Source organism: Bufo bufo, chromosome 5, assembly GCF_905171765.1.
Source record: "Bufo bufo chromosome 5, aBufBuf1.1, whole genome shotgun sequence".
Taxonomy (NCBI): Eukaryota; Metazoa; Chordata; class Amphibia; order Anura; family Bufonidae; genus Bufo; species Bufo bufo.
This window is the reverse complement of record NC_053393.1, coordinates 268,264,248-268,281,445: the sequence shown is the minus strand read 5'-3', so window position 1 is coordinate 268,281,445 and position 17,198 is coordinate 268,264,248. Positions and strand designations below refer to the sequence as shown.

General features: G+C 40.6%; 1 protein-coding gene across 2 annotated transcripts in view; it reads right to left on the bottom strand.

Moving 5' to 3' along the window:
* The window catches only part of SLC9A3 (solute carrier family 9 member A3), a 481,978-nt gene that overhangs the window by 108,958 nt on the left and 355,822 nt on the right, over positions 1-17,198 (bottom strand). For both annotated transcript variants that reach the window (XM_040433112.1, XM_040433113.1), the window contains one exon: positions 2,757-2,872. In XM_040433112.1, coding sequence (XP_040289046.1) covers positions 2,757-2,872 — 116 coding nt within the window. The remainder of the gene's footprint in view (positions 1-2,756; positions 2,873-17,198) is intronic.

The following is a 17,198-nucleotide window of genomic DNA, read 5'->3' as shown; positions in this document are numbered from 1 at the left end:
TTGCCTCACAAAAATGTAATATAGATAAACCAAAAATCATATGTACCCTAAAAATAGTTCTAACAAAACCGCCACCTTAGGCCTCTTTCACACGACAGTATGTCTTTTTCAGTGTTTTGCGGTCCGTTTTAAACGGATCCGTTGTTCCGTTTTTTGTTTCCGTTGTGTTTCCGTTTTTGTTCCGTTTTTCCGTTCCGTTTTTCCGTATGGCATATACAGTATACAGTAATTACATAGCTAAAATTGGGCTGGGCATAACATTTTCAATAGATGGTTCAGCAAAAAACGGAACGGAAACGGAAGACATACGGATGCATTTCCGTATGTGTTCAGTTTTTTTTGCGGACCCATTGACTTGAATGGAGCCAAGCACCGTGATTTGCGGACAAGAATAGGACATGTTCTATCTTTTCACGGCACGGAAATACTGAAATACTGAAACGGAATGCACACGGAGACACTTCAGTATTTTTTGCTGAACCATTGAAATGAATGGTTCAGTATATGTTCCGTATACTGAACTCAAAAAACGTCCAGTATACTGAACGCAAAATACTGTCGTGTGAAAGAGGCCTTAGGCCTCTTTCACACTACAGTATGTCCATTTCAGTGTTTTGCGTTCCGTTTTTCACGGATCCGTTGTCCCGTTTTTGGGTTCCGTTGTGTCTCCGTTTCCGTTCAGTATGTCCGCAAAAACCTTTCAGTATGGTTTCCGTATGGTTCCCGTATACGGTCCGTTTTTCACGGATCAAAAATGGAAGCCACCTGTATTTGTGCTCAGCCAAAGTTTGGCAACAAGAAACACATGGCCACAGTGGGCTGGGCCTAGCATTTGTTAATGACGGATCCGCAAAAAACGGATGACATACGGATGACATACGGATGCCTTCCGTATGCATTCCGTTTTTTTGCGGACCCATTGACTTTAATGGAGCCACGGACCATGATTTGCGGACAAACATAGGACATGTTCTATCTTTCCACGGCACGGAAATACTGAAATACTGAAACGGAATGCACACGGAGACACTTCAGTATTTTTTGCTGAACCATTGAAATGAATGGTTCAGTATCTGTTCCGTATACTGAACTCAAAAAACGTCCAGTATACTGAACGCAAAATACTGTAGTGTGAAAGAGGCCTTATCCTGTAGTTTCCAAAATGGGGTCACTTTTATGGAGTTTCTACTCTAGGGGTGCATCAGGGGGGCTTCAAATGGGACATGGTGTAAATAAACCAGTCCAGCAAAATCTGCCTTCCAAAAACCATACGGCGCACCTTTCGCTCTACGCCCTACTGTGTGCCCGTACAGTAGTTTACGCCACATATGGGGTGTTTCTGCAAACTAGAGAATCGGGGCAATAAATATAGCATTTTGTTTGGCTGTTAACCCTTGCTTTGTTACTGGAAAAAATGGATTAAAATGGAAAATTTGCCAGAAAATTTTAATTCTCAAATTTCATTCCCATTTGCCAATAACTCTTGTGCAACACCTAAAGGGTAAATGACGTTTATAAAATCAGTTTTAAATACCTTGAGGGGTGTGGTTTCTAGAATGGGGTCATTTTTGGGTGGTTTCTATTATGTAAGCCTCACAAAGTGACTTCAGACCTAAACTGATCCCTAAAAATTGTGTTTTTGAAAATTTCTGAAAAATTTTAAGATTTGCTTCTAAACTTCTAAGCCTTGTAACATCCCAAAAAACTAAAATGTCATTCCCAAAATGATCCAAACATGAAGTAGTCATATGGGGAATGTAAAGTAATAACTAATTTTGGAGGTATTACTATGTATTATAGAAGTAGAGAAATTGAAACTTGGAAATTTGAAATTTTTTCCAAATTTTTGGTAAATTTTGTATTTTTTTATAAATAAAAATAATTTTTTTTTTACTTCATTTTACCACTGTCGTGAAGTACAATATGTGACGAAAAAACAAAGTCTCAGAATGGCCTGGATAAGTAAAAGCGTTTTAAAGTTATCAGAACTTAAAGTGCAAAAAATGGCCTGGTCCTTAAGGTGAAATATGGCTGTGTCCTTAAGGAGTTAAAGAACTCCCACATTTTTTATTCTCTGACCTATTAGAAGGGTACATGATGTAATCTTCTAATGTTTAGCTGTGTCATGTGACCAACTCTATTATCTCCAACTGACACGACAGGAAGTCAGTTACTTCTCTGTGCATTCCTATGAGACTGACATTGAGGCTCCCATATGAATACATAGAGAAACTGACTTCCTGTCTACACTAATGAAAATGCCAACAAAAATCAGCAGCAGACTGTGTATGAACGCAGCCTAAATATACATTGCAGTTATTTAATTTGTTACGGCATGGCACCATAACAGTAAATCACCAATGGGAGTACATACTTGCAGGAATACATTTCTCCACGATAAAAAAAAAAAAATCCCCAAAAAAGTATGGAGTAAATAGAGTATTGTGTGTAAAGAGCCTAATGACAATTTTACTTCTGTAGCTGGAGAGCTGCTAATTTTTTTTTATATGTATTGAAATTTCTAGTTGATATAGATAGGTAACTTTTTAAGATTTTGGCTTAGGTTGATTTTTAAAAAATACAATTTGTTTTTTAAACTGCTACATAACCAACTGTATCACGGAACAGTTATATTAGTCTGTGTGATTGGTACATTGTATATCCTTTTTCTTCCAAAACATTTGCATTCATTATTTCATAATTAATCTTATTGTTCCAATTGAAAATAATATACAATAAAAATGTATGTAACTTACAAGAAGTAGGAAACAGATGGTTCAGAAACAGATGGATGTGGGCTACTAAAATCTACATTAGCCATGTTTTCCATGCTTGGTGAGCGAATGAAAGCCAGTGATCCTCTTCGTTCTCCCTATAGAATGAACAGAGGAAAACTATTTTAATATATAAAATGTACCATATTTTTCGCTTCATAAGACGCACCTGATGATAAGACGCACCTAGATTTTTGAGGAGGAAAATAAGAAAAAATATATTTTGAACCGAAAGGTGTGCTTTTGGTGGATTTTATGTTATTGGGCGATCTGTAGATGATACACAGTTATGGGGAGATCTGTGAAGGACACTGATATGGGCGATCTGTGGATGACACTGTTATGGGGGATCTGTAGATGATACAGAGTTATGGGAAGATCTGTGGATGACATTGTTATAGGGGATCTGTGGATGATGCACTGTTATGGGGGATCTGTAGATGATACACAGTTATGGGGAGATCTGTGGATGACACTGTTATGGGGGATCTGTGGATGATACACAGTTATGGGGAGATCTGTGGAGGACACTGTTATGGGGATCTGTGGATGACACACTGTTATGGGGGATCTGTGGATGACACACTGTTATGGGGGATCTGTGGATGACACACTGTTATGGGGGATCTGTGGATAATGCACTGTTATGGGGGATCTGTGGATAATGCACTGTTATGAGGGATGTGTGGATGATACACTGCTGTGGGGGATGTGTGGATGACACACATATAGCATCTTATGTAATGGGGGTCTCTTTTCACACAGGGACAATATACTGTGACACATATGATACTGTGACCAGCATAAGATGATCTTATGCTGGTCACAGTATCATATGTGTCACAGTATATTGTCCCTGTTTGAATAGTGACCCCCATTACACCACCGGGCCCTGATCACAGCAGTCTTTATATGTAAAATCTTTTTATGTAATGCTCCAGCAATGGCTCTGCTTTCTTCTGTAACAGTAATCACTATCAAATCAGCTGTCCATCCGGCAGTGTTAAGTAACTCAGTCAGTCACGCTCCTGCCAGCTTCATTAATGAAGTGGGAGGAGCATGACTGAGTGAGTGACGTCACGCGCCAGCCGGACCACTGCTTTGATAGTGAGTACTGTTACAGAAGAAATCAGAGCTATTGCTGGAGCATTACATAAAAAGATTTTACATATAAAGACTGCTGTGAGTGGGGCCCGATGTAATGGAGTACAGTGACTGCACCGGGCCCCGCTCACAGCAGTTTTCATATGTACAGTCCATTCATATAATCTTCAAGCAGTGGCTCTGCTTTAAACTAGCACAATCCTCTGTAGTAGTACTCACTATCAAAGCTGCAGGCAGGCAGGCAGTGAAACGTCACTCGCTCATTCACGCTTCTCCCATTTCATTAATGAAGCAGGAGCGTGAATGAGTGAGTGACGTTACACTGCCCACCTGCCTGCCGCTTTGATAGTGAGTACTACTACAGAAGATTGCGCTAGTTTAAAGCAGAGCCACTGCTTGAAGATTAATGTTGAGAACGAATAGTTATCGCGAATATCGCAACTTCGAGAATTTGCGAATATTTTGAATATAGTGCCATATATTCGTTATATCGAATATTCGTCATTTTGTTCCATCTGAAAGCATGATTCCTCCCTGCTTCTTGCTTGTGGGCCAATGAGTCATTGGCCCACAAGCAACTTAAGCAGGGAGGAATCAAGACTTCAGATGGATGAATATTCTAAAAAACAAATATATAGCACTATATTCTATTCGTCATTTTTTTCCATCTGAAGTCATGATTCCTACCAGCTTAAGTTGCTTGTGGGCCAATGACTGCTCACTTCAGATGGAAAAAATGACGAATATTCTAAAAAACTAATATATAGCACTATATTCTATAGTGCTATATATTCGTTTTTGAGCCACTTCTCATTACGTGATTTTTTCATTGCAGATTTTTCACAATCACGAAAATAATCTTACGCAATTTTTACATTGCAGATTTAATCTCGAATACAAATATTTGCGAATATATGACGAATATTCTACCACATATTCGCGAAATATTACTCCTGCAGCTCATCACTATTGAAGAAGATTACATGAATGGACTTTACATATGAAAACTGCTGTGAGAGGGGCCCAGGGTAATGGAGTACAGTGACTGCACCAGGCCCCTCCACGAGTGAAACAGCAGTTGCCGGCCTCCAGCCCCTCCTCCCTCCCCGCTGATACATCGCAGGCTGCGCTGTGCAGCATAGCGGCCGGCAATGTATCAGTGTCAGACATTTAACAAGCGCACCAATCGCTTTATAAGACGCACTGCCATTTCCCCCCCACTTTTGGGGGGGAAAGAGCGTCTTAGAAAGTGAAAAATACGGTAGTTAATATAGATAGAAATTGTTGGAAAACTAGAAATATAAGAATAAAATATTCTTAACAGTTGATAATATACATCCTGGCATTACATGGCAAATATTTTTGAAAGGGTTTCTTACAAGCATTTTTAGTTGTTTTCTTTCATTTGTAAAATCTAAAACTTTTTTTCTAGTGTTTTTCAAGTCCTATACAGTACAGCCTATAGGACAAAACACTATAAAAATCTCCATACCCAAAGCATGCAGCTTACAATGTGTAGGCAGACTTTTGACACATTTTACTTCATGTTAGCTGTAAATTTGGGACAATATTATTTTCCTTTATTTATTGAAAAAAGGTTCAGGACATTTGGACAGATAGATAGTAATATCTCATAAAATAATTATCAATCAACATTCCACATATGTCTACTTTATGTTGGCATAATTTTGTGAATGTCATTTTATTTATTTTTAGGACATAGAATGCTTAGAATTTTTGAAAATGTTTTGAAATTTTCATGAAAAATTCCAAAACCATTTTTTAAAGCACAAATTCAGTTATAAAGTGATTTTGAGGGGCTTACGTAATATAATCCACCTATAAATGACCCCATTTTAGAAAATACACAGCTCAAATTATTAAAAACTGATGGTACAAACTTTGTTAACCCTTGAGGTGTTCCAGAAGAATTAAAGGAAAATGGAGGCGAAATGTAAAAATGTTATTTTTTTGCAGATTTTTTTATGTTAATACATTTTTTTCTTGCAACACAGCAAGGGTTAACAGCAAAATAAACCTCAATATTAATTATGCTGATTCTGCAGTTTATAAACACCCCATTTGTGGTCATAAACTGCTTTATGGGCACATGGTAGTAGTCAGAAGCAAACGAGCACCATATGGTTTTTGGAGGGCAGATTTTGTTGAAAAGGTTTTTGGGCAACATATTGAATTTGAAGAGACCCTGATGTACCTCTACAGTGGAATCCCAAAAAGTGACACCCTTTTGGAAACTACTCCCCTTAAGGAATTTAGTAAGGGGTGTACTGAGCAATTTGACCCCATGGGCGTTTATGGAATTTAGAAACACTTGGCTGTGAAAATTAAAATGTAATTTCTTCCAATAAAATGTTGCTTTTCATTTTTGCAAGGGGCAACATGAGAAAAAGCACCCCATAATGTTACCCATTTTCTTCTGAATATGGCAACACCTCATATGTGGTAGTAAACGGCTGTAGGGACCAGGGGCTGCTCCAGGTTCATGTGGGCCCTTGGGCGATAAAGTCCCAGTGGACCCCCTTGTGGCATTTTGAACGGCGCTTACAGCAATGTAACTGCATGTATTATAGATAAAATACCTTACACAGAGCATGCTATAGAGCGGATATATGTGAATCCGTTCTTATGTGCCTACTTTCATTTTCTACCCAGTGTTTCAGTCTCTCAGATCTACTCACAGATATGTGCCCCCTCACAGTAGATATGCCAAGATTTGCCCCCTTCATAGTAGATATGCCAAGATATGTGCCTCCTCACAATATATATGCCAAGATATGTGCCCTCTCACAGTAGATATGCCAAGATATGTGCCCCCTCACAGTACATATGCCAAGATATGCGCCCCTTATACAGTAGATATCCCAAAATATGTGCCCCCTCACAGTTGATATGCCAAGATGTGTGCCCCTTCATAGTAGATATGCCAAGATATGTGCCCTCTTACGGTGGATATGCCAAGATATGTGCCCAGTGCCCCCTTCACAGTGGTTATGCCCAGATGTGCCCCCTTCACAGGAAGTGAGAAAAACAAACAATAAATACTCCTCCTTCTCCTTCACAGATCCGTTGTTCCATTTTTTGTTTCCGTTTTATTTCCTTTTCCATTCCGTTTTTCCGTATGGCATATACAGTATACAGTAATTACATAGAAAAAATTGGGCAATAATAGGACATGTTCTATCTTTCAACGGAATGGAAAAACGGAAATACGGAAACGGAATGCATACAGAGTACATTCTGTTTTTTTGGGCGGAACCATTGAAATGAATAATTCCGTATACGGACTGTATACGGAACGCAAAAAACTGGCTTACACAAAGCATTTTTATAGCAAAAAATCATGTTTTTGCCTCGCCATTTTCTGAAAGCCATAATATATTTATTTTTGGGGCGATTGTCTTAGGTAGGATGAGGTGATGTTTTCATTGGTACCTACTTTTTGATCACTTGATATTAGGCATTTTGTAAGGTGAGGTGACCAAAAAATGCCTGTTCTAGAAATGTTTTAATTTATTTATTTTTACAGCATACACCTAATGGGTTGGATCATGTGATATTTTTATAGAGCCGGTCATTACGGATGCGGCAATACCTAATATGTCTAGTTTTTTTATATTTATTACGTTTTACAGAGTAATAGCATTTTTCAGAAGAAAGAATCTTGTTTTTTCTGTTGCCATTTTCTGAAATGCAATATTTTTTGATATTTGATATTTTTGGGGGGATTGTCTTAGGTAGGGGCTCATTTTGGGATACATATGACATTTTGTTCACTTTTGGTGATTCAAGCTGAAAATAGTTGTTTTAGCACCATTTTTATTTAGTTTTTTTTTTTTACAGCATTCACCTGATGGGGTGGATCATGTGATCCGATCGATGTGGATGCATTGATACCTAATATGTCAATTTTTTTTTTTACAATTTTATGAGACTTAATTATGGGAAAAGGGCGCTATTTTTACTTGGAACTTCTATTATGTAAAAACACTTTTTTTTTTACTTTTTATTTTTGTCCCACTGTGGGACTTCAACTTATACGGGGTCTGATCCACTTTATAATGCATTATAATACATGTGTATTGTAATGCATTGACTGTCAGTGTTTTACTAGTGTAACACACTGACAGCCTGCCTGTCTGTGAGACCCAGGAGGCTGGCCTTCCCAGCCATCTGGTCCCCGTCACCGCAGTGACCCTGCGGGGACCAGATGCGGACAGGTAGGGAGCCCCCTCCTTCCGCAAACCCTGTACATGCAGCAGTCAGACTGTGGCATAGAAAGGGTTAATGCGTCTGGATTTATGTATACAAAGCAGGTGTTCAGCTGTCAGAAACAACCAGGCGCCTGTACATGTATGGCGCTGGGCGGCAAATTACATCCTGAAGCGCCATAAATGTACATTACAATGAAAACACATAAAAATGTTGTAAAGTTAGTTTGTGAATCCATCATAATAAAAAATTGGCAGAACCGAAAAACTTCACTTTGCATATAGTGGAATATGATTGTTTGTGGGGCAAAATTGAAAATAAATTATAATAATTCTGCCATGTTTTCTTTTGTTTTATATATATATTTATATATATATATATATATATATATATATTGTGGCAATGTGAACATTTAGGTGTTGTTTCCCCAGGTTCCAGTCCGGGACTTGAGGCATGCTCATGTCCAGGGATCCTATTTAATCCTCTCACTCTGGAGTTTCTTGTGAAGCAGAGTCCTGGTGAGGCTCTGTGTGAGTGGTCTCAGCCGGGTGGGCTGAGGGGCCACGAGGCTAGGCGATAGCCTGAACTTTGGGGGACGCGGTGACCCCTGTGAAACAAGGATCACGAGGCCAGAATCGGGAGGACTACTGGGCCATAATCCCCCAAAAGGTATTGAAGTGTCACAGCCTGGAGGTTGCTGGACTGAATGGCTGAGGAAAGCCGCATTTGTGTTCCATGTGTGAACAGGGCTCTCTAGGTGAGTCAGGGATACGCTTATGTTTAGTTAGAGCCTAGCCGGGCAAGCGTTTGTTATTTTGTGTGGATGTTACATGTGATAAGTTGAAGCTACGACTTCGTAACCTGTGCTTTTGCTAAAGGTCTGAAATAAAGCAAGAGTTTGGACATTATAATCGTGTCTGCGAAGATATCTTAGGCCTCTTTCACACTACCGTTTTTGTTTTTCTGGCCAACTTTTACGTTCTGTGTACGGAACCATTCATTTCAATGGGTCCGCAAAAAAAAGGTATGCTTTCCGTATCTCCGTTCCGTGCAAAGATAGAACATGTCCTATATTTGGCCGCAAATCACTTTCTGTGGCTCCATTAAAGTCAATGGGTCAAAAAAATGGGTCAAAAAAAAAAACGGAATACATACAGAAATGCATCTGTATGTCTTCCGTATCCGTTCTGTTTTTTGCGGAACCATCTATTGAAAATGTTATGCACAGCCCAATTTGTTCTATGTAATTACTGTATACTGTATATGCCATACGGAAACAAAAAACTGAACGGATCCGTGAAAAACGGACCGCAAAACACTGAAATAGCCATATGGTAGTGTGAAAGAGGCCTTATTTGGTATTTGAGTTATTTGGGTGGTTTTATAGCAGGGTGAACTGTAGTTTTTTTTGTTACAATTTTGGGGCACGTATGACTTAATCACTTTTGATTCAATTTTTTTGGAGTGGTGAGATGATCAAAAAATCTATCAACAATTTTTTATTTTTTATAAATATTTTTATATTTTAGAAGTTCTGACATTTTCAGATGTAGCAATATCAATTATGTTTATTTCCTATTGTTTATTTTTACATGCAAAATTGCTAAATGGTTGGTAAAAAATAATTTTTTTTAAAATATTTTTGTGTTTTCATATTTTTAAAAACCATTTTATTTTTATAATATTCTGCAATAGTAAAAAAAACAAAAACTCAAAGTGATCCCATTTTGGAAACTACACCCCTCCAGAAATTTCTCAAGGGGTGTAGTGAGCACTTTGACCCCACAAGTGTTAGGCCCCTTTCATACGGGTGAGAATTCAGTGCGGGTGCAATGCGTGAGGTCAGCGCATTGCACCCGCACTGAATCTGGACCCATTCACTTCAATGGGGCTGTTCAGATGAGCTGTGATTTTCACACATCACTTGTGCGTTGCGTGAAAATCACAGCATGTTCTAAATTCTGTGTTTTTCACGCAACACAGGCCCCACAGAAATGAATGGGTCTGCGTGAAAATTGCAAGCATCCACAAGCAAGTGCTGATGCGGTACGATTTTCACGCATGGTTGCTAGGAGATGATGTAAGTAAATTGATAAGTCAATTTACTTTGTTATTTTCCCTTATAACATGGTTATAAGGGAAAATAATAACATTCCTAATACAGAATGCTTACTAAAATGTGGCTTTAGGGGTTAAAAAAAATAAAATAAAAATTCACCTCATCCAGTTGTTCGCGCAGCTCACGTGGTGAGCGCGATTACATCATCAAAGGTCCTTTGTCAGGTCCTGAAGGGAGAAGAAAGAAGAAGATGCCGGCTGTGCGAACAACAGGATGAGGTGAGTTAATAATTATTATTTTTTTAACCCCTAAAGCCACATTTTAGTAAGCATTCTGTATTAAGAATGCTATTATTTTCCCTTATAAACCATGTTATAATGGAAAATAATAAAATATACAGAATACCAAACCCAAACTTCAGTGAAGAAGTCCGGGTTCGGGTCTTGGTACCGCAGTCAGTTTTTTTATCGCGCGCGTGCAAAACGCATTGCATCCGCTCGATAAAAACTGAACATCGGAACGCAATTGCAGTTAAAACTGACTGCAATTGCGTACCTACTCGCACGATTTTCCCTGATCGCAGACGCAACGCATCCGGACCTAATCTGGACACGCTCGTCTGCAAGGGGCTTTAGAAGTTTTTTCAAATAAAATGTCTCTTCAGCCAGATTTTTTTTTTTTTGACCCAACAGGCGTTTCATAGAATTTAGAAATACTTGGCTGAAAATATAGGGCTTTAGCCCTATATTTTACATTTTTACAAGGGGTAAGAAAAGAAAATCGCTCCACAATTTCCTACCCATTTTGTTCTAATTATGGCAATACTGCATATGTGACCATAAACTGTTGCATGGGCACTCCGCAGGGCTCAGAAGGGAAGAAGCGCCATATGGCTTTTGGAGGACAGGTTTCGTTGAATTGGTTCTCAGGTGCCATGTCGCATTTGCACAGCCCCTGAGCTACCAGTACAGTGTAAATCTGCAAAAAATTACCCCATTTTGGAAAGTAAACCCTTCAAATAATTCAACTAGGAGTATAGTGATTGGCTTGACCTTTACAAATGCTTCATAGAATTTAAGATTGTGACATGAAATTAAAAATTACATTGTATTTCAATTATATGTATTTTTAGCCTTAAATGTTTAATTGTCAGTGGAAATAGCAGAAAAAACACCTCAAATTTTGTTACATGATTTTTCCCAAGAACAATAATACCTCTATGGGGTCATAAACTACTGTTGGGCATACTGCAGTGTTCAGAAGAGAAAGAGCCCCATGTGCATGTGAGGCCTAGTTTGATGATTTATACAGCACTACTGGGTAGGGGGGTACTTCCTCTTTCACTCCAGTGTTTGGGAGATGGGACATTGTGGAGATGCTTGGTGACCCAGGTGGTGGCGTTGCTGGCAGATCCTCTGTTTGCAGGGTGGCAGGTGCCACTGTCACTCCAGAGGTGGATGAAGAGGCCGAGACTGCAGCAGAAGAGGAAGCAGGAGGAGCCAGAAACCTTCCTTTGTTTTTGAGGTGTCTGCTCCACTGCAGCTCGTGATTTGCACTTAGATGCCTGTTCATGCAGGTTGTGCTTAGGTTGAGAACGTTTATGCCTCACTTCAGGCTCTGATTGCACAGAGTGCAAATTTCTCGTGTCTTGACGTCAGCACATTAAAGAACTGTCAAGCCAGGGAACTCCTTGGAGCTGGCTTTGGTGTGCTCGGTCCCTTGGTGTGGTGGGCAGTAGCAGGCATACTGTCAAGGGGACAGCCGCTCCGCTTTTGCACCCTGCTCCCTCTCTTCTGCTGTGCTGTTGGCTCTGTGCGACCACCGCTTCTTCCTCCGAACTACACAGGTCACTCGCATGACCTTGATTCCATGTGGGGTCTAGGACCTCATAGTCCTCCTCATCATCTTCCACCCAGTCTTCACCCCTTCCCTCCTTGTCTGTTTGCACACTGCAAAAAGCCACAACTGTTGGCACCTGTGTTTCGTCATCATCCGAGACGTGCTGCGGTGGTCCTCCTATGTACTCATCCTGAAACATAAGTGGTTGGTCTTCGGTGCACTCAATCTCTTCCACTTCTGGGGCAGGGCTATGTGGATGGCCCTGGGAAACCCTGCTAGCAGAGTCATCAAAAAGCATAAGAGACTGCTCCATGACTTGGGGCTCAGACTGCTTGACTGATTTGCAAGGGGGTGTGGTGAAGGACTGATGGACATGGGCTGCAGGTGCCAACTCTGATCTTTCAGCAGTAGACTGGGTGGGAGACAATGTGAAGGAACTGGAGGCACTGTCAGCCAACCAATCTACTATCGCCTGTACTTGTTCTGGCCTCACCATTCATAGAGCAGCATTCAGCCCGACCAAATAATGCTGATGGTTCTGTCGCCTACCCGCACCTAAGGAAGGTGTTTCACTTGTGCGTGTAGCTGGCACAGATCGACCATGTCCTCTCCCTGCAACAGGAGCTCCACCAAAAGCACCATGACCATTCACTGTGACAAATGCAGCAAAGGCTGCAAATTTATTATCTTGCCCAAAATGGGTGTTTTTTTTTTTAATAACCGAAATATAACAGCATATCTAACGCTTGTATTTCACTGACAAATGCAGCAAAGGCCCCAGATGTAGGGTATTGCCAAAAATGGGTGTTTTTTATAAACCCAGAATATTATTTCAGTATTTCAAGCTTGCATTTCAGTGACATGCAGCAAAGGCCCCATATGTAGGGTCTTGCCAAAAATGGGTGTTTTTTTAAACCCATAATATTATTGCAGTATTTCAAGCTTGTATTTCACAGTGACAGATACAGCAAAGGCCAGAGATGTAGGGTATTGACAAAAATGAGTGTTTTTCCAAATGCAGCAAAGGCCCCAGATGTAGGGTCTTGCAAAAAATGGGTGATTTTTATTTTTTTAAACCCAGAATATAATCGCAGTATTTCAAGCTTGCACTTGACTGTCACAAATGCAAATATGCTGTGCTGGTGCACTGAACTTGCATAAAATTGCCGCCACCGCCCACCTAACAGACGGATGAAAGTTCTTTTTCTGTGTCACTGGGCTCAGGGCAGGGTAAAAATATTGTGCACTGCACCCACAAAACAGAATCGCTGATAAAAGCACTTCTGATAAAAGATTCTTTCCTATTCTCTCCCTCACAGCAGCAGCATCCTATCCCTACACTAATAAGAGCAGAGTAATTTGCAGCGCTACGTGACTCCAGCTTATATAGAGGCTGGGTTACATGCTGCACTGGCCAATCACAGCCATGCCATTAGTAGGCATGGCTGTGGTGGCTTCTAAGGACACACGATTTAAATGCTTGTTGATTGGCTGCTGCTCTGCAGCCTTTCAAAATGTGCCATTAACTCGCCGAACTCTAACTTTTACTGAAAAGTTCGGGTTCGGGTCTGGGGTCCAGAAATCCTGAAGTTCAGTACGAACCCGAACATTGCAGTTCGGGTTTGCTCAACCCTACTCACAAGCAATCACACAGTCACACATTCAGGCTATGGATTCTTTAGAGCAACTCAAATTACGGACAATGATGACTCTCCTACTAAATATATGGCAGGAGAAAGTATAAATATTTCTAAGACCCCGTATCACCACGGTGGTCCAACCAAACAATCTCTCCCCTCACGTTCTAGACCCTCTGCTCCAGAGGAAGAATGTCTTAAGCGGGCACATACATCTTCTAGACGCAATAAGCCGGATTCATATGTTGATTACTCTAGCCAGGAATCATCCGCGGCGTCTAATTCTACAGATACGGAATATGCTTATGATAGTGAGGAGGCTGAATATGATTGTTTGGATGAAGAATCCCCTATACCAGAAAATTCTGGTTCAGTTATATTAGATACTCAGGGTTTACCCTTTTTTACACCAAGCCAAATAAAACAGCCCAGATCAGGGGATTGGGCTCCGCTACCCCGAGTAGCAAAGTATGTTGCATCCCTAGTAAATAAACCTCTGGATAAGGTTGATCGCAACAAACTTAGGGCAGAGTGCCCTCGCCCGACTTTACCTTCTAAAGCAGCCGTTACGCCAGATATTGATCCGGCCCTCTCTAAGTATTTATTGAAAACAGGAAAGCACCCAAAAAAGGGGATAGATAGATCTTTCAAATCTATCCAAGATAAATTATTGGATTTATTAGGTCCACTGACCAAAATAATGAATATGACAGAACAATCTACATCTACTGGTGAACCAGATAACACAGAAGTGTTACGTGGCTGGGCACAGAGAGCTATGTGTATTCTAGGGAATACCAATGTAGGAATGTGCTCTGAAAGGCGTAAGTCTGTATTGATGCGCCTAGATCCACAGCTAGTCCACCTGGCACATAATAACCCAGATCCTTCAAGTGAGGGTGTTTTATTTGGAGATTCTTTTTTAAAAGATCTCAATAAATATGTAGGGCTTTTTAATTCCCTTGACAAAGCCCAGACATCTCTTAAAAGGATTTTTAATCCTCGTGTTTTTGGAAAGGCCGGGAGAGGAAAGGGCCGCTTTCCCGGCCAGACTCAAGTCCCTCATTCATACAACAAAGGCCCCAACGTGCCTCAATAGAGGGTTCAATACTAACCAACACCCTACCAGCCTCCCCCATTCTTCCCAACCAGAGGAAGACCTTGGAGAGCACATGGTAACAGAGGATTTCCCAGATCTCACCCTTCCACAGGTAAGCCTCAAGGTTTCTCATCTATCTATGATACCACTAGGGGGCAGGATCCAATATTTTTCCTTCCCACGTCTGGTCAAAGATAACATCCGACCACTGGGTACTCAATACTGTAATGGGATATCAACTGGATTTCACTACAAATCCAATACAGATACATCTGCCTCACCAGATACGTTTTTCCAAAATAGACAAACAACTGGTTCAAACAGAAATAGAGGAATTATTTCAAAAACAAGCAATAATTCCTGTCCCATACCGAACACCAGGTTTTATAAGCAACATATTCCTGGTCAAGAAAAAAGATGGCGGTCACAGACCGGTGATAAATTTACTCAACAATTTCCTAACATTTCAAGATGAAAGGTATCCATCTTCTACGGGACCTTCTACTTCACAACGACTGGTTAGTGAAGATAGACTTAAAAGATGCATATCTTACTGTCCCCATTCACCCTTTTTTCCACCATTTTCTCTAGTTTCTATGGAAGGAACAAAAATCGCTATTTACTTGCCTTTATTTGGCCCTATGGTGCTTCACCAAATTGATGAAGCCTGTGGTGGCACTTCTCAGAAGTCGAGGGGTTCGACTAATCATATATCTGGAGGATATATTGATCATGGCCTCTACCCTCGAACTCATTCAACGACACCTACATTGGACCATAACTCTCCTTACAGATTTGGGTTTCCTTTATAAACCACTAGAAATCAGTTTTGATTCCTTCAAAAGAACTGGAATTCTTAGGATTCCTTATAAATACTCGATTAGACCTATTAAGCCTTCCAGCTAGGAAGTTGCATACGATTTGCAAATAAATTTGTGCTATACTGTCCAAAGAACTAATATCTTTAAGAAAACTTGCTCGCATCGTAGGGTTACTTTCTACTTCAATCCAAGCAATTTTCCCTGCACCTCTCCACTACAGAGCTCTCCAGAGACTAAAGTCTCAACATCTCAGAGAAGGCCTGAAATATTCAGATCAGATTCCGTTATCTGCAGACGCCAAGGAAGAATTAACTTAGGGGCTCCATCATGTTCAAGAATAGAACGGGAAAGTGATTTTCACTTCCAATCCAGACTTAGTGATAGAATCGGATGCGAGTCTTCTCGGCTGGGGCGCTCGTTGCGGCCCATTATTCACAGGAGGGAGATGGTCAGAAACCGAATCTTCACTCCATATCAATTGCCTAGAACTTTTAGCCAGCTCTTTAGCCTTGAAGAGTTTCACAAAACACAATTCCAACTGTTGTGTTCTTCTCAGAGTGGACAACATATCGGTGGTTCAATACATGAACCATCTGGGCGGTCCCAAATCCAAAACGTTAGCGGATATTGCCAGAGACTTTTGTCATTTTTGTTTGGACAAGAACATTGTCCTGAGAGCGGAATATATTCCAGGAATTTCCAATTCAGTGGCGGATTGGAATTCTCGTTATCTATCCGACTCTAGCGATTGGAGATTAGATCCACTGATTTTCAGAGATAGAGATAGATGCTGTTTGGGGTCCTCTCCAAATAGATCTATTTGCATCCCGACTCAATTGCCAGATCCCTAATTTCTTCAGTTGGCGTCCGGATCCGGAAGCTCTGAGGGTGGATGCATTTCGTCAATCATGGCCTCAAGGAATTCTGTATGCTTTCCCTCCTTTTTCTCTCATACTGAGAGTTCTTCTTCAGGTCCTACACCAGGAGGCTACAGTGGCTCTCATTACCCAGTGGTGGACCACTCAATCATGGTTTCCTCAATTACTGGGACTGACGATAGACATTCCGAGGATCCTTCCATCCCACCAATCCACTCTTACAGACCCATCGGGGAATTGCCACCCTCTCCTTCTATCGGGTTTTCTTTCTCTAGTGGTTTGGTTGATATCCGGCCAACATCTAGTTCAGAACTTTCACAATCCACTAAATATCTCATCACAGAAGCTTGGGCTCCAGGTACCAAATCTGCTTACAGATCAGCCTGGAAAATTTGGGTTCATTGGTGCTCACAACGGCATCTGGATCCCATATCTGCTGCTTTATCCCACATCCATAATTTCCTTTGAGTCTTTTGAATCCGGCAAGGCTTATCGAATGATAAACGTTTATCGTTCAGCCATCTCTTCTACCCACTTACCCATTGATTCTATCCCCGTGGGTAAACACCCATTAATATGCCGACTCATGAAGGGTATTCGTTTCAAAAGACTCCTTTTGCCCAGATATCAGACTACATGGGATGTGTCTGTTTTACTTAACTTTATTTCATCTTGGGATGATAACGATCTTTCTCTCAAATTTCTTTCTTTTAAACTGACTGTCCTTTTATGTCTTATCTTTTAAACGAATGTCCAA